Source organism: Piliocolobus tephrosceles, chromosome 5 (genome assembly GCF_002776525.5).
Source record: "Piliocolobus tephrosceles isolate RC106 chromosome 5, ASM277652v3, whole genome shotgun sequence".
Classification (NCBI taxonomy): Eukaryota; Metazoa; Chordata; class Mammalia; order Primates; family Cercopithecidae; genus Piliocolobus; species Piliocolobus tephrosceles.
This window is the reverse complement of record NC_045438.1, coordinates 112,453,221-112,473,002: the sequence shown is the minus strand read 5'-3', so window position 1 is coordinate 112,473,002 and position 19,782 is coordinate 112,453,221. Positions and strand designations below refer to the sequence as shown.

General features: G+C 37.1%; 1 protein-coding gene across 7 annotated transcripts in view; it reads right to left on the bottom strand.

Moving 5' to 3' along the window:
• Positions 1-19,782, bottom strand: part of DST (dystonin) — a 501,678-nt gene that overhangs the window by 71,645 nt on the left and 410,251 nt on the right. For 6 of the 7 annotated variants that reach the window (XM_031935627.1, XM_031935626.1, XM_031935628.1 and 3 more), the window contains 8 exons: positions 13,069-13,230; positions 11,409-11,579; positions 8,646-8,812; positions 6,293-6,452; positions 5,768-6,094; positions 5,159-5,243; positions 3,816-4,057; positions 2,681-2,887 (listed from right to left, as the gene is read on the bottom strand). In XM_031935627.1, coding sequence (XP_031791487.1) covers positions 2,681-2,887; positions 3,816-4,057; positions 5,159-5,243; positions 5,768-6,094; positions 6,293-6,452; positions 8,646-8,812; positions 11,409-11,579; positions 13,069-13,230 — 1,521 coding nt within the window. The remainder of the gene's footprint in view (positions 1-2,680; positions 2,888-3,815; positions 4,058-5,158; positions 5,244-5,767; positions 6,095-6,292; positions 6,453-8,645; positions 8,813-11,408; positions 11,580-13,068; positions 13,231-19,782) is intronic. The other variant, XM_031935630.1, reaches the window with a different exon arrangement.

The following is a 19,782-nucleotide window of genomic DNA, read 5'->3' as shown; positions in this document are numbered from 1 at the left end:
TAGTCATTTAAAATCTAATTTAACTCTCCCTGATTTAACTGGGACAAATCATTAAATCTATAAATTTTAAAATTGTGAAGTATTATTCAAGGCACATGTCCTTACCCCATCACGTGTGGGTGTTGGTAGGCTGGGGGCAGGGGTCTGGGGGAAGAGTCACTGTTAATAAAATAAATTGCATATGACTAAATGTGTGTCTAAAAAGATGAGCTCAGGTCATACCGTGTCCATATTTCATATGGAGAAGAGACTCAGAATGGTAATTTGTTTAAACAATGTAAAACAGATAGTCCAAAACATGTGGCTAATACTCAGGTCTAAAGATATGTTTTTTTCATCACTCCTTTTTATATTTCATGGATGTATTGTCATTGGGTAAAACAGAAAACAAACATTTTTTATTAAACTGTACTGTGGTCCTAATTCCAAACATCTATAAGTAGGCAACCTTATAAAATATTTTGGTGATATATTAGCTCCTTTATAAACTTGAAATTATGAGTTTAGAAACTTATCTTTTAAATGCGAAATCTCTGCCACACCAGGAAGACAGATACCTACTACTCTATTCCACCTACTACTCTATTCTTAGGGGTTTCCCTACACAGTAATGTTTTATGATCCTTCTAGTGTTGCATTCTCATCCTCCACAGTCTTTATAGCTGGAAATATTCTCATTATATACCTCTACTTTGTTGTAATAATGGAACCTGCAGATCATTGAATAAGTTTAGAAAAAAATGGTTTACCATCCTTGAGGGTTTTTCTCTGTATATAATTTATGAGGAGGCACAGCAGTGAGGGAGAATGAAATATGGATTAAATTTTAGTTGCTACTCTGCCACTTACTGCTCGTGAGACCACAGGCAAGTCACTTCATCCCCACGCAGGCTGTGTATGTTCCTCTCAGCTCTGAACATCTGTGTGTCTATGTAGCCTAACTGGAGGTATTTTCATTGGACAGACTTGCAGGTATTTCAAAGAAATGAAGATAAAAATACACACATGAACAACCAGAAGATATTAATGGCATTAAGATGTGTAATCTATTGGTAGTAAGATTTTCACTATATACATTGTCTTTCTCTTGCAAAATGATTTTACTACATAAATTCTTCTCTCTCAAGAGGAAGACTGGAAGGATACAGACCAAATTGCTTACATATGCTTTCTTTCATGAATTTTTCTGTATTGTTTGAGAAAATCTTGAAATTTTAAATAAGGACTGATTTTATCAGAAAAAAAAACAAAAACAAAAATCATTATTTTCCTAAAGGATATATATTTTGGATTCCGGAAGACTTATGACTTACTTTCCCCCACACCTTTGGAAAACATATGCAAAACCTTGAAGAACCTGGCCACAATTAATGACCTTGACACATATCAGAGATCACTAACCAATGAAAACTCAATCTGTGACCGTGCCCTTATTACTGTCTCACTTTACTGAACCAGCCAACCATAGTCAACTTCTCAAGAAAATCTTACTCCCAAGAGTACAGAATAATTTTCTTGCTATTTAGAGAAGATGCCAGTTCTGAAACGTTCAAATACATTTCAGTGAAAAAAATATATTTTTCAATAGTTGAATAAACTTCACAAATAAACACCCTCATTTTCCTGTAATAATGAGGCACACAAACTCCTCTGTTTAAAAAGAGTCACACAAATACATTCCTCAAGCATGAATGCCCTCCTTCACAAAAATTTCTTAGGCAGGGCTTTTGCTATCACTGTATTTCATCAGTTGTTGTGATCCTACAGCACAGCACTAAAATGAGGAGTGGAACATTATGCTTTAGAACTAACTATAAATTCCATTTCTATGGCAACATTAGAAAATTAATTTTGGATGCTCCCACAGAATCTGCTTGATTTATGCTTCTTGCTTTTGGCTCACACTAGTGAAAGCTTAGTCGTACACCATCACAAACTCTGCTCTAAAGTACACTGCAATATCATACCACCCCCACACATAAACTTTGTAGTAAATCTGATGACTTAATGTAAATATTCTCAGAAATTTCAACTAATCAACACATGTATTATAAATTTCTATTTCCAGGACCCCACTCATTGCCCATAGTCTTCCCAGGGAGCTGTGGCTAAGGGCTGAATGCCTATAAAACTCTGGGAGTATACATTCTGTAGGAGTTACAGACAAATCAGAACCTATCATCTTTTCCCCCTTCTGTCATCTTCAGAAAAAAACTTCGCATTACCAACAAAACTGCTTCCTTTTTAAAAAGAAAACTTTCTCTTTGCCCCAGCTTTCTGTAAATGAACAGTTAATACATCCTTACATAACAATTCACAGTATTTACTCACATACAGATTAGACTTAGTCAATACATAAAAATTAATAGCAGCAATATGCATATGTGTAGACAAAAGCATTTTGTTTAGAAAGCTGGGCTGATCTTCGCAGTGTCTGACTTGGTAAGGATAAATCTGTGAAACAAATGAGGCAGATGGCTGTTAACAATGTACAGATTAGCCTTGCCCTGGTGCTCAGACGTTGAAGGAGCCCAGTCAACTTCTTTTCAAATCCACCCTTTCATTTTGGAAGCACAGCAAATGAATGGAAACAGTATTAACAGGCATCTTTGTTCAGGTAAAGGCTCTGGGAACAGCTGGAGAAAATTTATTGCCTAGACAACAAACCATTTTCCCCTACCTGCTGTGATCGCAGAATGGCAGCATCGATCTCCTCCACCTTCTGAGTGATGGTGTCGCTCACTAATCGGTAGCGTTCATTGTCCTCAGCTACCATTTTCTCAAGTCCTTCTCTTGCCCTCCATGGTACCAGTTCCAGCAAAGCACTGCTCACTTCATTAAGGGAGTCCAGTAAGGCTTTGTTGTTCTTAGCTTCCTTTTTCAGTTCCTGAAAACATACAAATAAGTAACACTTAAGAGCTTCAACAGACTTTTCCTTTAACTGTTCTTGGAGCTCAAGTCCTTTGCAGGCGAATAACGTGATGGTCTGCCCCACTCCCCCTTCCCTTAGTTTCAGTTAAGTTAAATAAACCTTTTTTATTTAAGGCTATTTTGCAAAAAGAAAAATGTTTCCTGAGAAGTTGAAAGAACAATTCATTTGTCGACATGGCAAGATTTTATCTTTGAAATTTAATGTAAATATTTAAAATTTCAGAAGCAAAAACAAGCAAGTTAACACCTATTATTCTTTGCTTTCTGAGAACCTCTAAGTAATCAGGTAACAGAAAAGTAAAATGAACAGGATATTCCAAGCCAGAATTAAGTGACTCTCAAAATGAGGACAAACTGGCTTTAAATCATGACAGTAGACTCATTACAGGCTCAGTGAGCCTGACCTCACCAACTCTCTTTCACCCACATGTGATCATACTTCAAGGATGATAAAAACAGAGGCTGATTTCTTGGAAAAGAGGAATGATTACCATGCAGTATACTACCTCTGTGATACAATTAGAAAACCCACCCCATGTTATCTTATAGAAATATTGGTATTCCAACCAAATTATGTGTATCTCTGAAACAATGATCATTTTCCTTTTTTTTCTGTTTTCATCATTCTTCCCTTGGGTAATCAACTATACTCCCAGATATAAGACTCTTGAAACAATTATAATATACTGTTTTCATTTCAACTTTTCATCTGGGCTCCTAAAAGTTTAAACAGTTGATCTGCTGCCAATTTCTATTGGGTCTCCACCCACCAAGGCATCCTTTAGCATATGTAATGACATAAGACAAACATAATTTTATTTTTGTATGAATAAGACTCCCTAAAAGATAAAAGACTAATCCAAAATGCAGAAATCAGAGCTTACTTTTTGTCTCACTTGTGCTTGACTTGCTGCTTCTCCTTTCAGAACCTGAGTTTCATATGAAAGTAATTCCACCTCCACTTTGTCCAGCCAGGTACACAGCTCTTCGTGTGTGGAGTGCAGCCGCCTTGCAAGCTGCAGTGCCTGTTCCAGAGTCTTGGCTACATCAGTGCTCAATTTAGTAATGTCTTTGTACCTTGCTTTAATGGCTTCCAATTTATCTTGGATTATTAAAACTTCATCACCTAAAATTTCAAAGTCACGTTATTTCTTATGAAAGAAAAAAAGGCGGGGGGAGGGTTTCTTCAGATATTATGGAACACTGATGAAATTTTCTAGAGAACAAAAGGAGACATTTTTCTAAAGATAATCCTACTCAAGAGAAGCCCTTTTCTAAATTTTAATCTTTCCCAAGACTTCAGGCAAATCTAAATCACTCTGAAAATACAAATGTAGAAACTGGAAAAGGCTAAGTGTCTTTAGTTACGTGAAAAGCAGTACTTTTGTGTCTATCTGTATGAGACTTTGTTTTCAAAGAATAGGGGTTAAAAACTGCTTGAGTTCAAATATTGACTTCATGCATGGCTTAAAAGCTGGTTACTTTGGGCGAGATACTTAGCCTCTCTGCTCTTACTCATCATTACTCGTCTGCACTATTCCAACAGATCTTTATTTGCCTCTACCTCATTTTTTGACACACAGGAAAATTGTGTCCTGAGCTTCAGATGTCTAGCTCAAGGCTCTTGATTCTACATTTAATTTCTTCAATACATAATAAATGGTACTTGCCCCCAACATATACATATTGCTGAACTGGATATAGGTATAGTGAAATTCCTATGGCCAAAGGAATCACTAAAACTAGTTTCCCTGAGTTGTCCTAAAAATCTCATCTAGATACTAAACTATGTATCAGTTTTCTCAGTGATTCAGACATGAAGAAATGCAGCCTGTGTATAGCTCTGCACATAGCCATACTGTGTGTCACTGCAATGCAATCTATCTTAAAAAGAAATTGTCTACAACCTACGTGTTCATCTGCCTTTCACAAGTGGAAAAGTAATGTGACTCTGTCCTGGGCTTCTCTGATGAGCTCCCGTGCCAAAGTGCTTTATGTTATGAGTAATACACACAACTTCCATCAAGAACTCAAGTGAGATCATGAGAAAAAAGTGAGATCATATCCTAACCACCCCCTTGATTGGTCTTCAAAGTATTCTCCAGAATGAAAGTCTTGGACTGGACCAAAAACTATAAAGTGTTTTGGTTTTCTCCCATCCCTAAAATATTTTGAAAACAATATAAAATGCTGACCACATGATGATTTGATTTGAAAGATATCTCACCTGTGGTTTGTTTAAGTAGTTCTAAACCATTTAGTAAAGCCTGATCTACATTTTGTTTCCTGAGTAAGATGTCCTCTTGCAGAACCTAAAAACACAGGTACCATTTTTATGTGGGGGGGAAAAACATTTAAGTTAACATTAACATTAGTTAATCTCAGAGAACTTTAATTAGATTTCACAGAGACATATTTGAGTCAATATCTCACATTTTCAAATGTTCTTATTGTTCCCATGTTTAAACCTCTTCTTTTCACCACCGGGCCCCAGGTCCCATGTTCGTCTACCATAATTCACAGCATATGCCTTTTCAGAAAATACCTAGGGCCCTATGAAAATGGGCTTTGTGGACGTACTGAAGTACTGGTTAATATACGTCTTTGTATACAACAATAAAATAGCAAAATGAAAAGTGAAATATCCAGCTAATTGGATAGAGCCACTCTTTTCTTTAAAATGACTTCATTAAAAGTAATCTGTATAAACAGTCTTTTTTGAGTACAGTGATTCATCAAAATCATCATAAACATAAAATGACATGGAAATAAGGACTAAGAAATGACAATTGAAATGAAAAAATAAGATAAAATAAAATAAAATAAATTAAAATACCCGAAGTTCAGACTGCTGCTTCCATAGCCCCTCAGTGCTGTAATCCTGGACTGAGAGCTTGCTCAGTTTGTCATGCACTTCATTCAGCCAGTTCATCAGTTCAACTTCATCTTCCCCAAAAATCTTAGCATTACATAAGGCCTGCTGGAGGAGCTCAGACCTGCTGTGACTTTTCTCTTGAATCTCAATGTACCACACTTGAGAGAAGTCTAATTTACTCTGCACCATATCTTTATCCTCCCTGGAGCTCAAAACCTTTAACGACTGGCCAATGCTAACAGCCTGGTGTAAATGTTTATTGTGATTGATGATGTCATCTTCTAAGGCCTAAACAAAGTTTAAAAAAATAAAGAAGAAAAAAAAAAGAATGGACAAATAAAAATGAAAACATAAATAAAACTAAAGCATGACATGTGAAATGGATTTAGTTTGCAATTAAACAAAACAATAGTACATAACTCAAATTTATGTCACAAAACCACACAATAAAAACTGAACCTCTCTAATGTGTGATTTATATCTTACTTTGTGCTGTGAAATTTGTTCCTCAAGTTTAGATGCTTGGGTTCCTATGGGTTCACAATTCACCAGCTTCTTTTCTATGGTTGTAAGCCACTCATTCAGTGGTTCTAAGGTTTCATGAAATTGCTGTGCTACCACCGAGATACCTTCCAACTGACGATTCCTACAAATGTGCCAAAAGGTCATTTAGTGATGAAGAATGTGTGAAATATTCAACAAAAATCTTCAGTCATGCTCCTGCCATCTATTCTAAACATTTTCTGTAGAAACTATCTTAGGTTAAAATTTAAATCTCTTAACATTTAAAGAACATATTAAAACAACTAAAGCTGAACAACAGATCATCCTCAAGTTCGTGAATCTCATGAAAGTCTGAAGTAATCTTTTGTAACAATACTTCCAATAATTACAGTTATAATGAGAGCAATGTTATAATAATAACAGTAGCAATAGTAATGACAATAGGTAAAATTTATTGAACACATATTCTGTGCTAGGCCCCATTTTAAGTGCTTTATATATTAATTTCAATTGGAGCAACAGTTACTGAGATTGCTTTTAATCAAATGGTCAAAACGCGTTTCAAATTTTAAAGAGCATACATAGCTTCTTCCTCCAATGCTTAGTGGAATTAATAGTGATTCCCTATTTTATAAAAGCGCAGTGTTAGGTTTACTTCCCAAAACCAATCTTAATATTTTACGGATTAAAATATCACAAACAGAGGAGGACTATTCATTGGACTTTTACTGGCATTTTAAAATGCCTTGGGAAACACGTTTCCTCAGTTGCAGAGGACTAAAGCTAAAACCTGTTTCCACCGCCCTCAGTATTTATCTAGGGCAAGCTATTGTTCTGGTCTGTATATGGAGTACCTGATTCAGTATCAAATCCTGTATACATAATTTCTGCTGGGATCAAGAGATACTGTTGCCTCAACTTCTTATCATGTTTAATTTTCAGGGAATTACATGTTTTGAAAAATTAGCTTTCTATGAGGAAGAAGGGAATTATAGAAAATTGGCACGAGTTTTAAATATAATTTCTATAACATCAAAATACACACATATTTTTAAAAACTTTCAGTTGATACATTTGATCCTAAAAAATGAATAAAATTACTATATTCATAATTACCTCTGGATTATCACTATCTATGACCTTTTTTACTAAATTCAAATATCCAATCATCTAAAATCAGTGGAAATAACTATTCTGTGATGGGATTTCACTTACTATGTTTTAAACTGTCCACAATAAATCTGGGCATGAATCATAACTATTACCGATATCCCTCAATTTAATATCTCTGTGAAGAAAGTTTTAGGAAAAGAAGACTATTTATGGTAATAAAGCAGAGATCTAGACATTCACTCATTTATTATTTTAATATTACTGAGAGTATCTCCCATGGCAGCCAGGGCACAGCTCCCAGGGCACTACACAGAATGGTTAATCTGTTGACACATATCAAAAGACAACATGAGATTTTTCACCTTTTTGGGAGCACTTCATTCTATGGCCCTAAAGCTATAATTCGTTATACTGTGTATTTGAAGTTTAGACAAATCCTTCTCTTTACTATTCTGGTTCCAAAGAAGGTGGGAATTTATGTAACATACTCATTCAAGTCAGTGATTCCTCTATTTTTATCTATCTTCAACCCAACCAGCCTAGGTGACGACTCTTCAATGTAGCTACTACTATGGTTAGTCAATGTGGCATCAATGCAGATACTGAAATATGGGTTGGGGTTCTGGATTAAAATTGTTGAGAACAAACACCCAGTGGAGCCAGGCTCTAGGCTTCCTAGCCTTCATGAAGTTAGAGCACCCTTCTACCTTCTTTGTTTCTTAGCTCCCATTCCCCTCTAAAACTTAGCTTAACTGTCATTTCCCTGCCCCTAGGCTAGGTTATTCCTGTCATATGCTCCTGTAGCAACCTGTATTTCTACTTTGAGACATGACATTTATCATTACTTCTCAATGACTATAAACCCTCTTAGACTGTACCCTATCTGATGGCAGAGATGATCTGCCCAGCTCATCCCTATAACACAAGACCTAACTCTGTGCCTGATGCATGGTAAGCAGGAAGTAACTATGTAATAAACAAATGAATTAACCACCCCCAAGGGAAATGCTTTTCTTAAAAAGTTGGAACATAGAGGTGACAAGCCATTACCATTAGAGGAATGAGGAAAGAGGCACTACAATCTTTGCTATCTCTGTTCACATACATGATAAACACAGGAAAATCATGATTTGAAGAAAAGTATTACTGAAATACAAAATGTCAGTTTTGTAGACAGAGGCCCCTGTTACTCTTTCAAAAGAACTGGAAGTATATAAGTTACCTTGTTTCAGCTTTATTAAGCAGTGCCTCCCATCTACTATCCAAGAGACTGAGCTGTTTCAAAATTTTCACTTTATCTGCAGGCTCTGCTGTTGTAGCAATTTTTTCTCCTTCTCGTTTGATTACCTCCACCGTAGATTTGCGGTCATCCAACAATCTTTGAAGAAGCTTGAGACAAAACATTAAATATAAAAAAGCAAGGGAATAATTACATGAATATAAAGTAAAACGTATTCTAAGTACCTCTGAAATATGACAAAAATGTATTTTGTATGTGTGCACATATGAAAGGATATGAAAAGTGGGATTTTAAAGGTAATTCATTTGTCTAATGATTTATTACTATTGGGTCAGACACCGTAGCAGGGGCTTCTCATAGTAGACAAAACTAATATTGGTAAGGCCACTAAACTTATTATTAATTTTTTAATATAGAATAATATGGGAGAAGGTGCCGTTTAGGATAACTCCAATGAATCATGAAAAAAGTGCAAAATCTCCATTTTTGTAATGAAATAAGAATGCCTTAAACATTCAACAACTATCTGCCCTGTCAAGATACAAAAGGTTCCTATAAATCATTACTGTTTTCAAAACGCTTTCCCAAGTTAAACAATCCATTATAGACAAGGAAGTTAAGACTCAGCCCAAGTTCACAAGTTAACAAGGGTAAAACGAAACGAGAGACTCTTGGCTCCTTTTACCAGGTGGGACTGGCTCCTAAAATCTGTGTGAGGCTGAAACAGCTTTTACACATCATTGCCAATAGGAAGAGAGGGCAGAAGATGTCAGAAATCTCCAAGGCTGGCTAAATAAGACTAATATTTCAGGATTTAGCACCAGAAACAAAATTCAATTTGATTCTAAGTAAACATTTCAAAGTACCTGAAATGAAATGTTTGCTGTAAGAAGCCTTTTACCTTGCTCTAATCTAATCAAACAAATAGCTCATGAGCAACTGCTGTGCACAGGCACTGTGCTGCCAGCAATGAGGAAGGCCTAAGTGTACAAAACAGTATGCTTCACTGCTTCCTTAATGATCCTGACTGATAATTAAGGATTAAAGATTTGACAGTTACCCAGAAGTAAAAAGCGAACAGAGTATTTTGAGATCAAGACCACCAAGGCAGAAGGTAAGAGGAACTTGTTTAAAGAGAAGGGTAAGACATACAAACTGTTGGCACAGGTTTTTATATACTAAAGTCATGATATAATCAAAGTACAACAGGTGCTCTGGCAGCAAGGAGAACTAATTACTTTGATACATTTTAATAACAAAGCTTCCAGCAATTAAAAAAGCAAAATCAATTAATAGGTTTTGTCGGCTAAGCATCATGATTCTGGGAGTTAACTTTAAATTGTGAATGGTAGACATTGTATTATGCAAAAATCACACAAATGCAATGTGTTTCCAGTTATGTTTCCTTAATCCTTACCTCTAAATCTACTTCTAATTGGTATAGTTTCCCAATATGCTGAAGTTTTCAAAAACTTTTAGGGAGACAGTATTAATGTAGAAATTAAAGTAAACAGTAAGTCTTAAATACAAAAAAGAAATTGAGGGTAAATGTGGAATTTTTGTTTTTTCCATTTTTAATTGATGAATAATAATTGAATTTATGGGGTGCAATTCGATGCTCTGATATATGTATATACTGCGGAATGATTAAATCAATCTGATTGACATATCCATCACCTCACCTACTCATCATTTTTTTGTGGTGAGGACCTTTAAAATCTATTCTTTTAGCTACTTCGAAATATACAGTACATTATTATTAGCCATGCCAAATGAAATAAGCCAGGCACAGAAAGAGAAATTTAAAATGTATCTTTTTTATAAATTTTTTAAAAATGTAAAATTTTTAAAAATGTCTTCAAGTTTTAAATTAAAGTAATTAACATAATCCACCCACTTCTTTTTAAAGTTCCAGAGGGGAGCAACCTTACCAGGACGCCATGCTCTAGGATCCTTCCCACATGTCATTTCAAGTCATGGCTGGCTGATTACTACTCAAAGTAGTATTAAATGCTTCATACCTGACCATTGCCATCAGGGGCACAGAAACTATCGTGTGGTCACTCTCAGGTACATATCATCCCTCTGAAGACCCTATTTTCCCAAATTGGCCCCATTTTAGTAGTGTCAAAAGACACAATGGCACATTCCTCAGCATATATGAATCAAATATTTGTCTCTTTAGTAATAGATTGAACCAAAAGAAACTTTCAATATTTAGTATATAAAAAGACAATTTCATAGGGATCAACCTAATATGTAAGGGAACAATGATATTTCCATACAAATGCCATCTTGTCAGTGAGGCCTTCCTTGATGACCCTATTTAAAATTACACACACACCCTTCCTCCATTCAAGCGCTTTGGGTCCCTCATCTTTGCTCTATTACTTCCTGATGCCTCTTCCCCATCTCTGCTTTATTCATCACTTGCTAACTTACCACCATTCATTTATTTAGTTTACTTATTGTCTCTCAATCCTGCCACACCCTTCCCACTTGGTTTCGAACTCAATGAGAAATTTTCATCTTTTTTATTCAGGGATATATTCCCAGCATCTGGAACAAGGCCTGGCCCATGGTAGATGTTCAATAAATATTTGTTGAATGACTAACAAAATAATGTCTACAGCAGCAATAACGGGTTAACTAGGTTATCCCATTAATTGAAAGAGTCACAAGGAGTATTTTTTCTCGTTATTAAGATTTAATATGAAATACAACACAAAAGCATGACTAACTTACCTTTTGTTCTTGTATCTGGGCCTTTACCACTTTGAACTCAGCCGACGGGGGCTTCTGATTGGCCACAAGCTCCTCAGTGTCCACCATCCAGCTAAGCAGGGACTCCAGGGCATCCTGGAATCTCCCACAGTGCAGCAAAGCCTCCTGTAGCTGGGCTGCTCGCTGAGCCACCTGCAAAGTGCCAATTGTTTCCACTTATTTATTTGTTTCACAAAATAATGCAATCTGAGCACAGATCACTACTTTACATGCTTATTTTCCCATGTGTTCGCAAATTTTCTTTTTCTTTTCACTTAAAATTTAACCAAAGCATCGATAGTGGGCAGGATACAAGTGAAAAGGAGACAAACTTTAAGCAAGTAGGCGTGAAAATAAGGTCACCATCACAAACAATCAATGGAGAGCACTCAATCTTGGAGATTTTTGAATTGCCTAATACGTTTATGATTAGCAATGAATGATTCAAATATTTTAGAGTTATCGTAAGAAACAACACATTAGTCATTTTTATCAATATCGCATTTTATTTCCTTCTGATAAATATCAGAGATAACGATTTTTAAAAGACTAAGAATAAATGGAACTATTATAGCAGAGAGAATCAGAATTGTATTTTGCTAGGCAAGAATAACAAAAGTATCCAATTAAGTTCTGCTAGCTCCAAGCTCTGGAGTCTTTTTTCAACCAACCAGGCCCTTTGTCTTCTAGTAAATGGAGTCTCTGTGTCCTACATAGAGATATCTTATTGCTTGTCTCACAGATATTTTCCTTTTGGACTGAATAAAGTAGCTGGCAAGATATTGTAAGTGCTATGGATTATATTTACACCTGACACAGCATTCCAACTGTGTTTAAGGTGCACTACAATATGTATCAGACTTTAAAGAATGAATAATATAGTTTCAAGACCTGGCACCTGCTTAAGATTTCAATGGAAAGAAAACAACAAGAATAACCACCACTGCCACAACCAGATATGCACTGCCATCCCATAATAATTTTCTGATAATTTATGTCGCATAAGAGCTGCCTGCTGTCGTATGGTCAGCGTTATTTCCCTAAGATATCAGAGCATTATTTCTAGTGGTTTCTCTCATGGGAATTTAGAAAAAGGTTGGATCTACATCTTACAAGTAATTGGGGGTTGATGGTCTATAGTGAGGGTGGCAGGACTTAGTCCAGGAATGACATAAAGATATAGCTTTGTTTGCACAGTGTGAAATTAGTTGCTGATATTTGAAAATAGGAAGGTGTCACATAGAAAGTAAGATTTCCAGGTTATTTTGAAAGTAAATAGAATATCTGGCAACAGTGGGCCTACGTCCCTACATGTCAATGATCTTCTGGAACTAAGCAGTGACTTGTACCCTTACAGATGCATGTGCCCATCATACCTGCACTGTTCTAACTGTGACCACGTCTTGATTAAAGGCGAGATAACAGCAGGGAGAGGCTCTGTCTTACCCAGTTTGCTTCCTTTCATTTAGATTCCCTACCTAGCTCCAGTAGGCATCTGAGTTTGAGCCACCCAGTTTACAGTAATATAAGACAACAGACATATTTAGAAAAGTTTGGTTACCATAAATATGATTCATGGTCACAACAAATGCTCATGAATAATCATCAGCAAAAATAGCAATGAAGGGGGTGAGAAAATTACCTTCTTATTGAGAGTCTTCCACCGTGCATTGACATCATCCAGGTCATGCTCCAAGCCCTGAGTGCTAGTGCTTTTGGCAGCACTCTGAATAAGGCCTTGACCTAACCAGTTTACATCTTGCTGTTTACCTTGCAAGGGTTCAATCTCTTCTTTCTGGAATACCTGCAGTTAAGAGAGTCATAATTATATGAGTTATATTACTTATCAACCACCAAATATATAATAAGCATTTCTTTAGGCATCAGGTTGTGGAAACTATCAATTATCACAGAGGTAAAGGTAATTTTTATTGTCTAGCCATAGGTCATAGCTACCTTCTGAAGAACAGAAAGAAACTAAATATAAATTAATAGCACATCAAAAGCATTTGAGAATACTAAAGAATGATGTTCTGAGTACACTTAATCAAGTTACTTATAAAACCAAGAAGACAGTACATGTCTCCTCTCTTTATTACTTATCATAGGATGAGAATGTTTCTATTTTCCCAGTTTAACTGTAGAAAAAGATTTACAGAAAATGCTAAAGAGCAAAAACATAAAATAAATAAAAAATGAGCCTTCATAGGCAAGGCAATCCTAATAGGCTCTCCTAAGAATGGCTGCTGCTAGCTGGCAACTGAAGCTTGAGACACACATCGGAAATGGAAAATCAGGGACAGGATGAGGTGAGCCAAGTGGCCAAAACATGGCTTGGCAGGAGGGCCAAAATATAGAGATAGGAAAATGAAAAATACATAGGCATGTGCTGCAATAGTATGGATCCCTACACAAATAGCCTCCTCAATGTCTATGAAATTGCCAATGGACTCTTAAGAAATGCAATGACCTCACCCCATGGATCTGATCACACACCTCACTAGCACAGCAACTCTGGATACTCTGTGGTCACTGTCACCCATACCTGCACTGACAGTCGTTTCCTAGCAATCTCTCTCTTATTGTCTATCCCATCCAACTTATGGTTCCCCAGTTGCCTCTGACTGGCAAAGGATTTAATGTGCTAGATTAAAATACAAGTGCCATGAAAGCAGAAATTTCTGTTTTCCTTACAGTAGTTCTATGACCTGGGCCTACCAAGGTACCTACCATGTAATATGTACCCAATATTTATTTGCCAAATTAATATCAGTATAGAAATTTATATTTCTATCTTAGGTGGATGACATCAACCCCTGAAGAGATAATATTGGGAGTAGATACATCAATATTATTATTATTTTTTTGAGACAGGGCCTCACTCTGTCACCCATGCTGGAAGGCAGTGGCACAATCACAGCTCACTACAACCTCTGTCTCCCAGGCTCAAGCCATCCTCCTACCTTAGCCTTCCCAGTAGCTGGGACCACAGGTGCATGTCACCATGCCCAGCTAATTAAAATAATTTTTTTTTTTGGTAGAGACAGGGTCCCATTATGTGGTCCAGGCTGGTTTCAAACTCCTGGGCTCAAGCAACCTCCTTACCTCAGCCTTGCAAAGTGCTGGGATTACAGGTGTGAGCCAACTCTTTCATAGATAATATGTTTTTAATATAGGGCTTGGAGGATGCCATGAGGAAAATAAATTATTGGAACTAAGGAAGGAAAGTTTCACATATATATTAAGGTAAAACATTGTTTGAGATTCTGAGTCATTATCCTGAAGGGCACTATATAAGTATACCAATGATTGGACAGTTAATCATAATACATGGAAAGAGAATAAAGGCACATATTAAAATAGCACTTAAGAAAAAAATTACAGACAGAGTATGAAAAATAACTTTGAAAGATGTAGAGGCTGCAGGAGACAAATCCTCCAGACTCTGGTCTAAGGCCTAGCATACAGGATACTCCTGTGTTACTGTATATATGAGTAAATTAGAGAACAGCAAACAAATTAATGATCATTTTCTCTAAAATCTCCTCATAGCTAAAAACTCAAACTGCCTTTTCCACAGAATATACATATAGACAATTTCCATACTGGCAGTTTACATATAACAATAATAAATATTTAAAAATCAATTACACATAATCAAATAAATTATAAGATTCACCCAAATCATTGAGGAAAAACTTAGGAAGTCTCCATAATTTTGCAAAAAGGTAAAATTTATCAAATATGTAAACAGAAACTTGGTAACAAAGTATTAAAGATAGAATTTGGCATTATAATTCAATTTCATTTCCATACCACTTTCTAAGTTATAACTTCTAGGACTAATAGCTTTGGATATGTTTTACTACTTAGTGGGAATGGGGGTGTGGGGGTGTACAAAAACTGCTACCTTTTAAATTCCAGGACCTTGTAAATAAAGATTCAAGGAAACGTTTTATTTTCCCTCTTATATAGTTTTCAGGACAAAAGGGTAATAATAATGTTCTATTAAATTGCCTTAACCTCTGATCTTGGTTTTAAATTAATTTCAGGGGTATGTATCAAAGCAGATCTAGGTAAATCTGATAATTTTCTAAAGTGCCACCAAAAATATACAAAGAATTTAAAAAGATAACTACTAAAGAGTATATACTCCCCTAAGATTTAAACTGTTTTCCACAAATAAACTGAAATACCCTTTACAGTAAAAAGTTAATTTGCTAAGCTTTTAAATTAGCATGCCATCTACTGCATGCCTAAGAAAAGGGCATAACTAACAAGAACAATTATTTCACAGACTGAGAAGAGGAACTGTTTTGATATTGTCTAAGTTCCTTATCTGTCAATGTTAACAAAATACTTAAGAGAGATTTTCCCCCTAATCTAACCCATAGCACACAAGCATGAAGAGAAGTTTAAAATAAAATAAAATAACCTCTGAGGCAAAGTTTACCAGAAGAGTTTAGTAAAAGTACCAAAATAGCTGAACTTCAATCTGAGTGGGAAGAAAAAAATTACAGGCTTGACAAACAACCTCTACTTATTACAAGCCTGCACCCTTTACTTTCTTACCTCATTCACCACTCACAAAAAGCTGGGAGTTATAATGCCTGCAAAGTACAGCATACTAACTCTACTCTCATATGCAGAGCTCCTGAGAGAAATTTTTCAATGTGTTAAAAAAGGTCCTTAATGTGGATAGAGTACTTTGCAGACCATAACAATATGATACTGTTTGTACCTTCATGACTAAGCCGGTTCAAACTTAATAAATCCAATATAATGGTCCTTAAATGGCAGTGTCTTTACCACAATTTGTATAAAAGCCTAACATTAACATATTCACAGTGGAGGCCTTCTAAATGAAGGGAAATGGTCACCTTCTGCACAATCAATAACAGGACCCTGAACAGCTGGGAATAACAATTCTTCTCCAAAACACTCCCTATTAATTTGTTATAATGATCAATTTATCAATATATGGCATCTTGCAGGGTGCTAGTCAAATCCCCAAAACAACAGTGTGGATTTGATTATTATCAGAAACACTAGTGACCACTCTGAAACAGAACCACAGACTTTTAGCGGAACCACAAACTTTTGACGCTGCAGAGTTTCATATTTCCATGAATTACCTGAACCAACTGAAAGCCATTGCAGACAGTGTCCAGTATTCCTGCCTGGGTCCCTGTTTTTCTGGGTGCTGCTTTCTTTCTTGCTGGTACGAATTTCAGGGAGTACTTCTTATATAGCATTTCGCTCTCCTGGGCAGAAAGAGGAGCCTCCACTTCCGCTTTAGATGCAATATTACATTCTCCTGAATCATATTGTGTCAAAAGTGTCACATTTTCTACTACGTTGGTGCTACCACAATCTACATCACTCTCCCCTAGATCTGTGCGAGAGAGATCTAAATCTTGAGGGGAATCCTTCAAGAGTTCCCTACTTTGTGCTGTGATCTGGGATTCTCCTGGTCCGTATGTTTTGTCCTCTTCTGCAAGGTTAAAAATATGTTCATTTTCTCTATTTCTTGGCATAATTAATGGGTCACACTTCACAGGGCTCTCTTTCAAATTATTCCGCAGGCAACAATTTCCATCGTGGATTTCCCTTTGACCATTTACACGTTTTGCTTCCTCTAGTGGAGAAACATCATGTAAAATCATTTTGAAATTTTCATCAGGGTGGGCACTTTGACATGAAAGCAGTGGGATTTTCTGTTCGCTAATGGAATTAACAGAAAAAAATGGTCTGTACTGGTCTGTTACATGAATATCTTCAGCAGAAGACAAACTTCTAATTCGTGACTGGTCTCCAGTTAAAATGCCCTGTTTTTCTTCCCTCTCTGCTGGAGGGCTACATAAACCAGAGTCATCCTCCTCTGAAGTGAGAGAATTAGTACCCCATCTGCACTTGCTGGCCTTGGTAACAGCATCTGACATATCAGTAGGTTCAACAAAAGAGCTTTCACTTTTGTTTGCATAATCCATAAAATTGGTCGGGACAAACATTCGCCATGACCGTCTATGCTCTTTCTTTTCTACATGAGATTTGGCCTTAGGTAATCCTGTGGTTCGAATGATATCACTATTTAGTTTGAGTGCATCAAAGATCATCTTTTCATCTAGTTTGTTAGCTTCCCGACCTCTCAGCTCAAATACACTGGAAGAAGTAAGGGCACCATTAGAGCATAAAGAACTAACATCCAGTGTTCTGTGACTGTAGGGTAAAGTTCGATCTGTAAAATGCCTGGAAGATAGACTACCTTTTGAACCAGAGTCTATCTGTTCATTTAGTCTAACAGTATCATAGATTGACCGCTGTGGGACGTAACAGTCTTCGATATTTAGGTCCTCCTCTTCTTCACCCTTCCCTACACATGGGGGATTCTGACGTAAACAGTCTGGTCTGCTGAGTGGCTTCCCCATTTTGCAGATAGTTAAAACAAATATTGCAGCTCTTGACACAGATAATAAGAAATAAGATAAAGCATCTTTCAAGAAAGTATACTTCTGAACAGAGCTATGAAGTGTCTTCAGCATAAAGACACATGCTCAAATAATATATGTCATAATATATGAGGTGTTTAAGGTCATCAGCAGTGCATCAGTAAAAATGCAATTATCCTTTTACCTGGTTGACTTTAGGATGATTCTAAACAATAAAGTGCATCAATAACAGAGAACAAAAAATCTCCTTTGTCCACCTTTCCCAGGTCCCAAAGTTCCCGTTCACACACTCCAAAACACAGAAAATAAACAAACACACACTTAACAGTGGCTCAAACACTTAGAACATTCCATTGTCAGTCCATTTCCCTTTTTAGTCTGATATTTCCAGATTAAAATTTCCAAATGAGCAAGCATTTTAACAGGCTGAATGTTAATTTCGGCAGAGCTCTGGTTAACTGTAATCCACTTAAAGATGGCTTGCAGAACTCCACCATTCTAGTAAATAAACCATGCTCCAGAAATTTAAAAGATAAACACAGGGACCTGGTATTGTTCACATCAAGGCAAAGAACAAATCTTCAGAGAAAAATAAGTCTAACGTTATGAGAAAGTTACATTTTTCTTTTACTTTTTTTTTGGAGGGGGGAGTAGCTATAAATAAACTTGATTGAAAAGGCAGGTTTTCTTCCTGTTTTAAGCTTCTTCAATGCTATTCAGAACTACTCAAATAAAGAAAAAAAACACCAGACATTTAGACACCCAGGGCAGTACAATCCAGCAACCGTTTAAAGTAAACAGAAAGTATGGTGTACTATTAAGCTTCAAAAAAAAAAAAAAAAAAAAGCCATTTCCAAAGATTCTTATCTGGTCCTCCTTAGGAAGGCTTATTCCACCTGAGGCAATTGCAGCAACGAAGAGCTCCGCGGCTTCCTCTAAGGCACAGGCAGCGTAATTCACATTCAGCAGAAAACCCAGGGACTACACTAGCTTTTGAAACTGAACCAAGTTCTGTGGCCACAGTGTGGCCTTCATTTCAGCTGGGGCTAGAGAGAGACAGCGGCGGTGGAGGCAGCAGAAAGAGAACTCCGCAAGGGAGCTCCAGCGCTGTCCGCGGCTCTTCAGGGCAGCACGGTGCCGGGCAGGCATCCTCTCCAGCCAGGGCTCTTGCAGCAACGCCCTCTCTCTTCAGACACCATCTGCTGCGTCCCTGGGCCTGCCGGGCGTTCCGGAGCCGCAGCTCTCTACCACTTCGGTGCTACGCCCTCCCGTGACTTAACTTCGCAATCATCTTTCCTCTGACTCTTCGCTTCTTCCCGGGAGTCGGCGAGCGGTTTCAGTGGGAGGTACCTCGAAGCCGAGAGGCTGCAATGCAACAGCTTGTGGTGACATCAGCGCAAAGCAGGCCGAGTCTGGCGACCGGGGAGAGGGGCAGCTCGGGTTCAAAGACCGCGGAAACCCGGCCGACTACTTCAAAATGGGAAGGGATCCCTAGTATTTGCGGAGGCAGAACCTGGCACCGGGAGATCCGCGAAGAAATTATTTTGTGAAAGTCCGGAGACCGCACTCATTTGAATGCTAAATGGGAAAAGGGGGGCTACATAGGTCCCTGTCCTTCAGTTTAAACCACACTTTTACACTGAAGAATCTGATGCTTCGGCAGCATCTGCGATGCAAAGTGCAGATCACTTTGAAGTTGAGAGTGTTTTGCCGTTCCTTTTTGAAGCCCAAGTTCAAATCTAACTGTTCTCCAGAGTAAAGTATTCCTACCAGTGAGGGGCTCTCAGCACTGCTGACATGACTATTAGCAGTTATAATTACCATACAGTACTCTTGAGGTTAACACAAGGCCCAAGAGTGGTACTCACTGACTCCAGATACTTATTTTAATAAACAAAATCACCTCC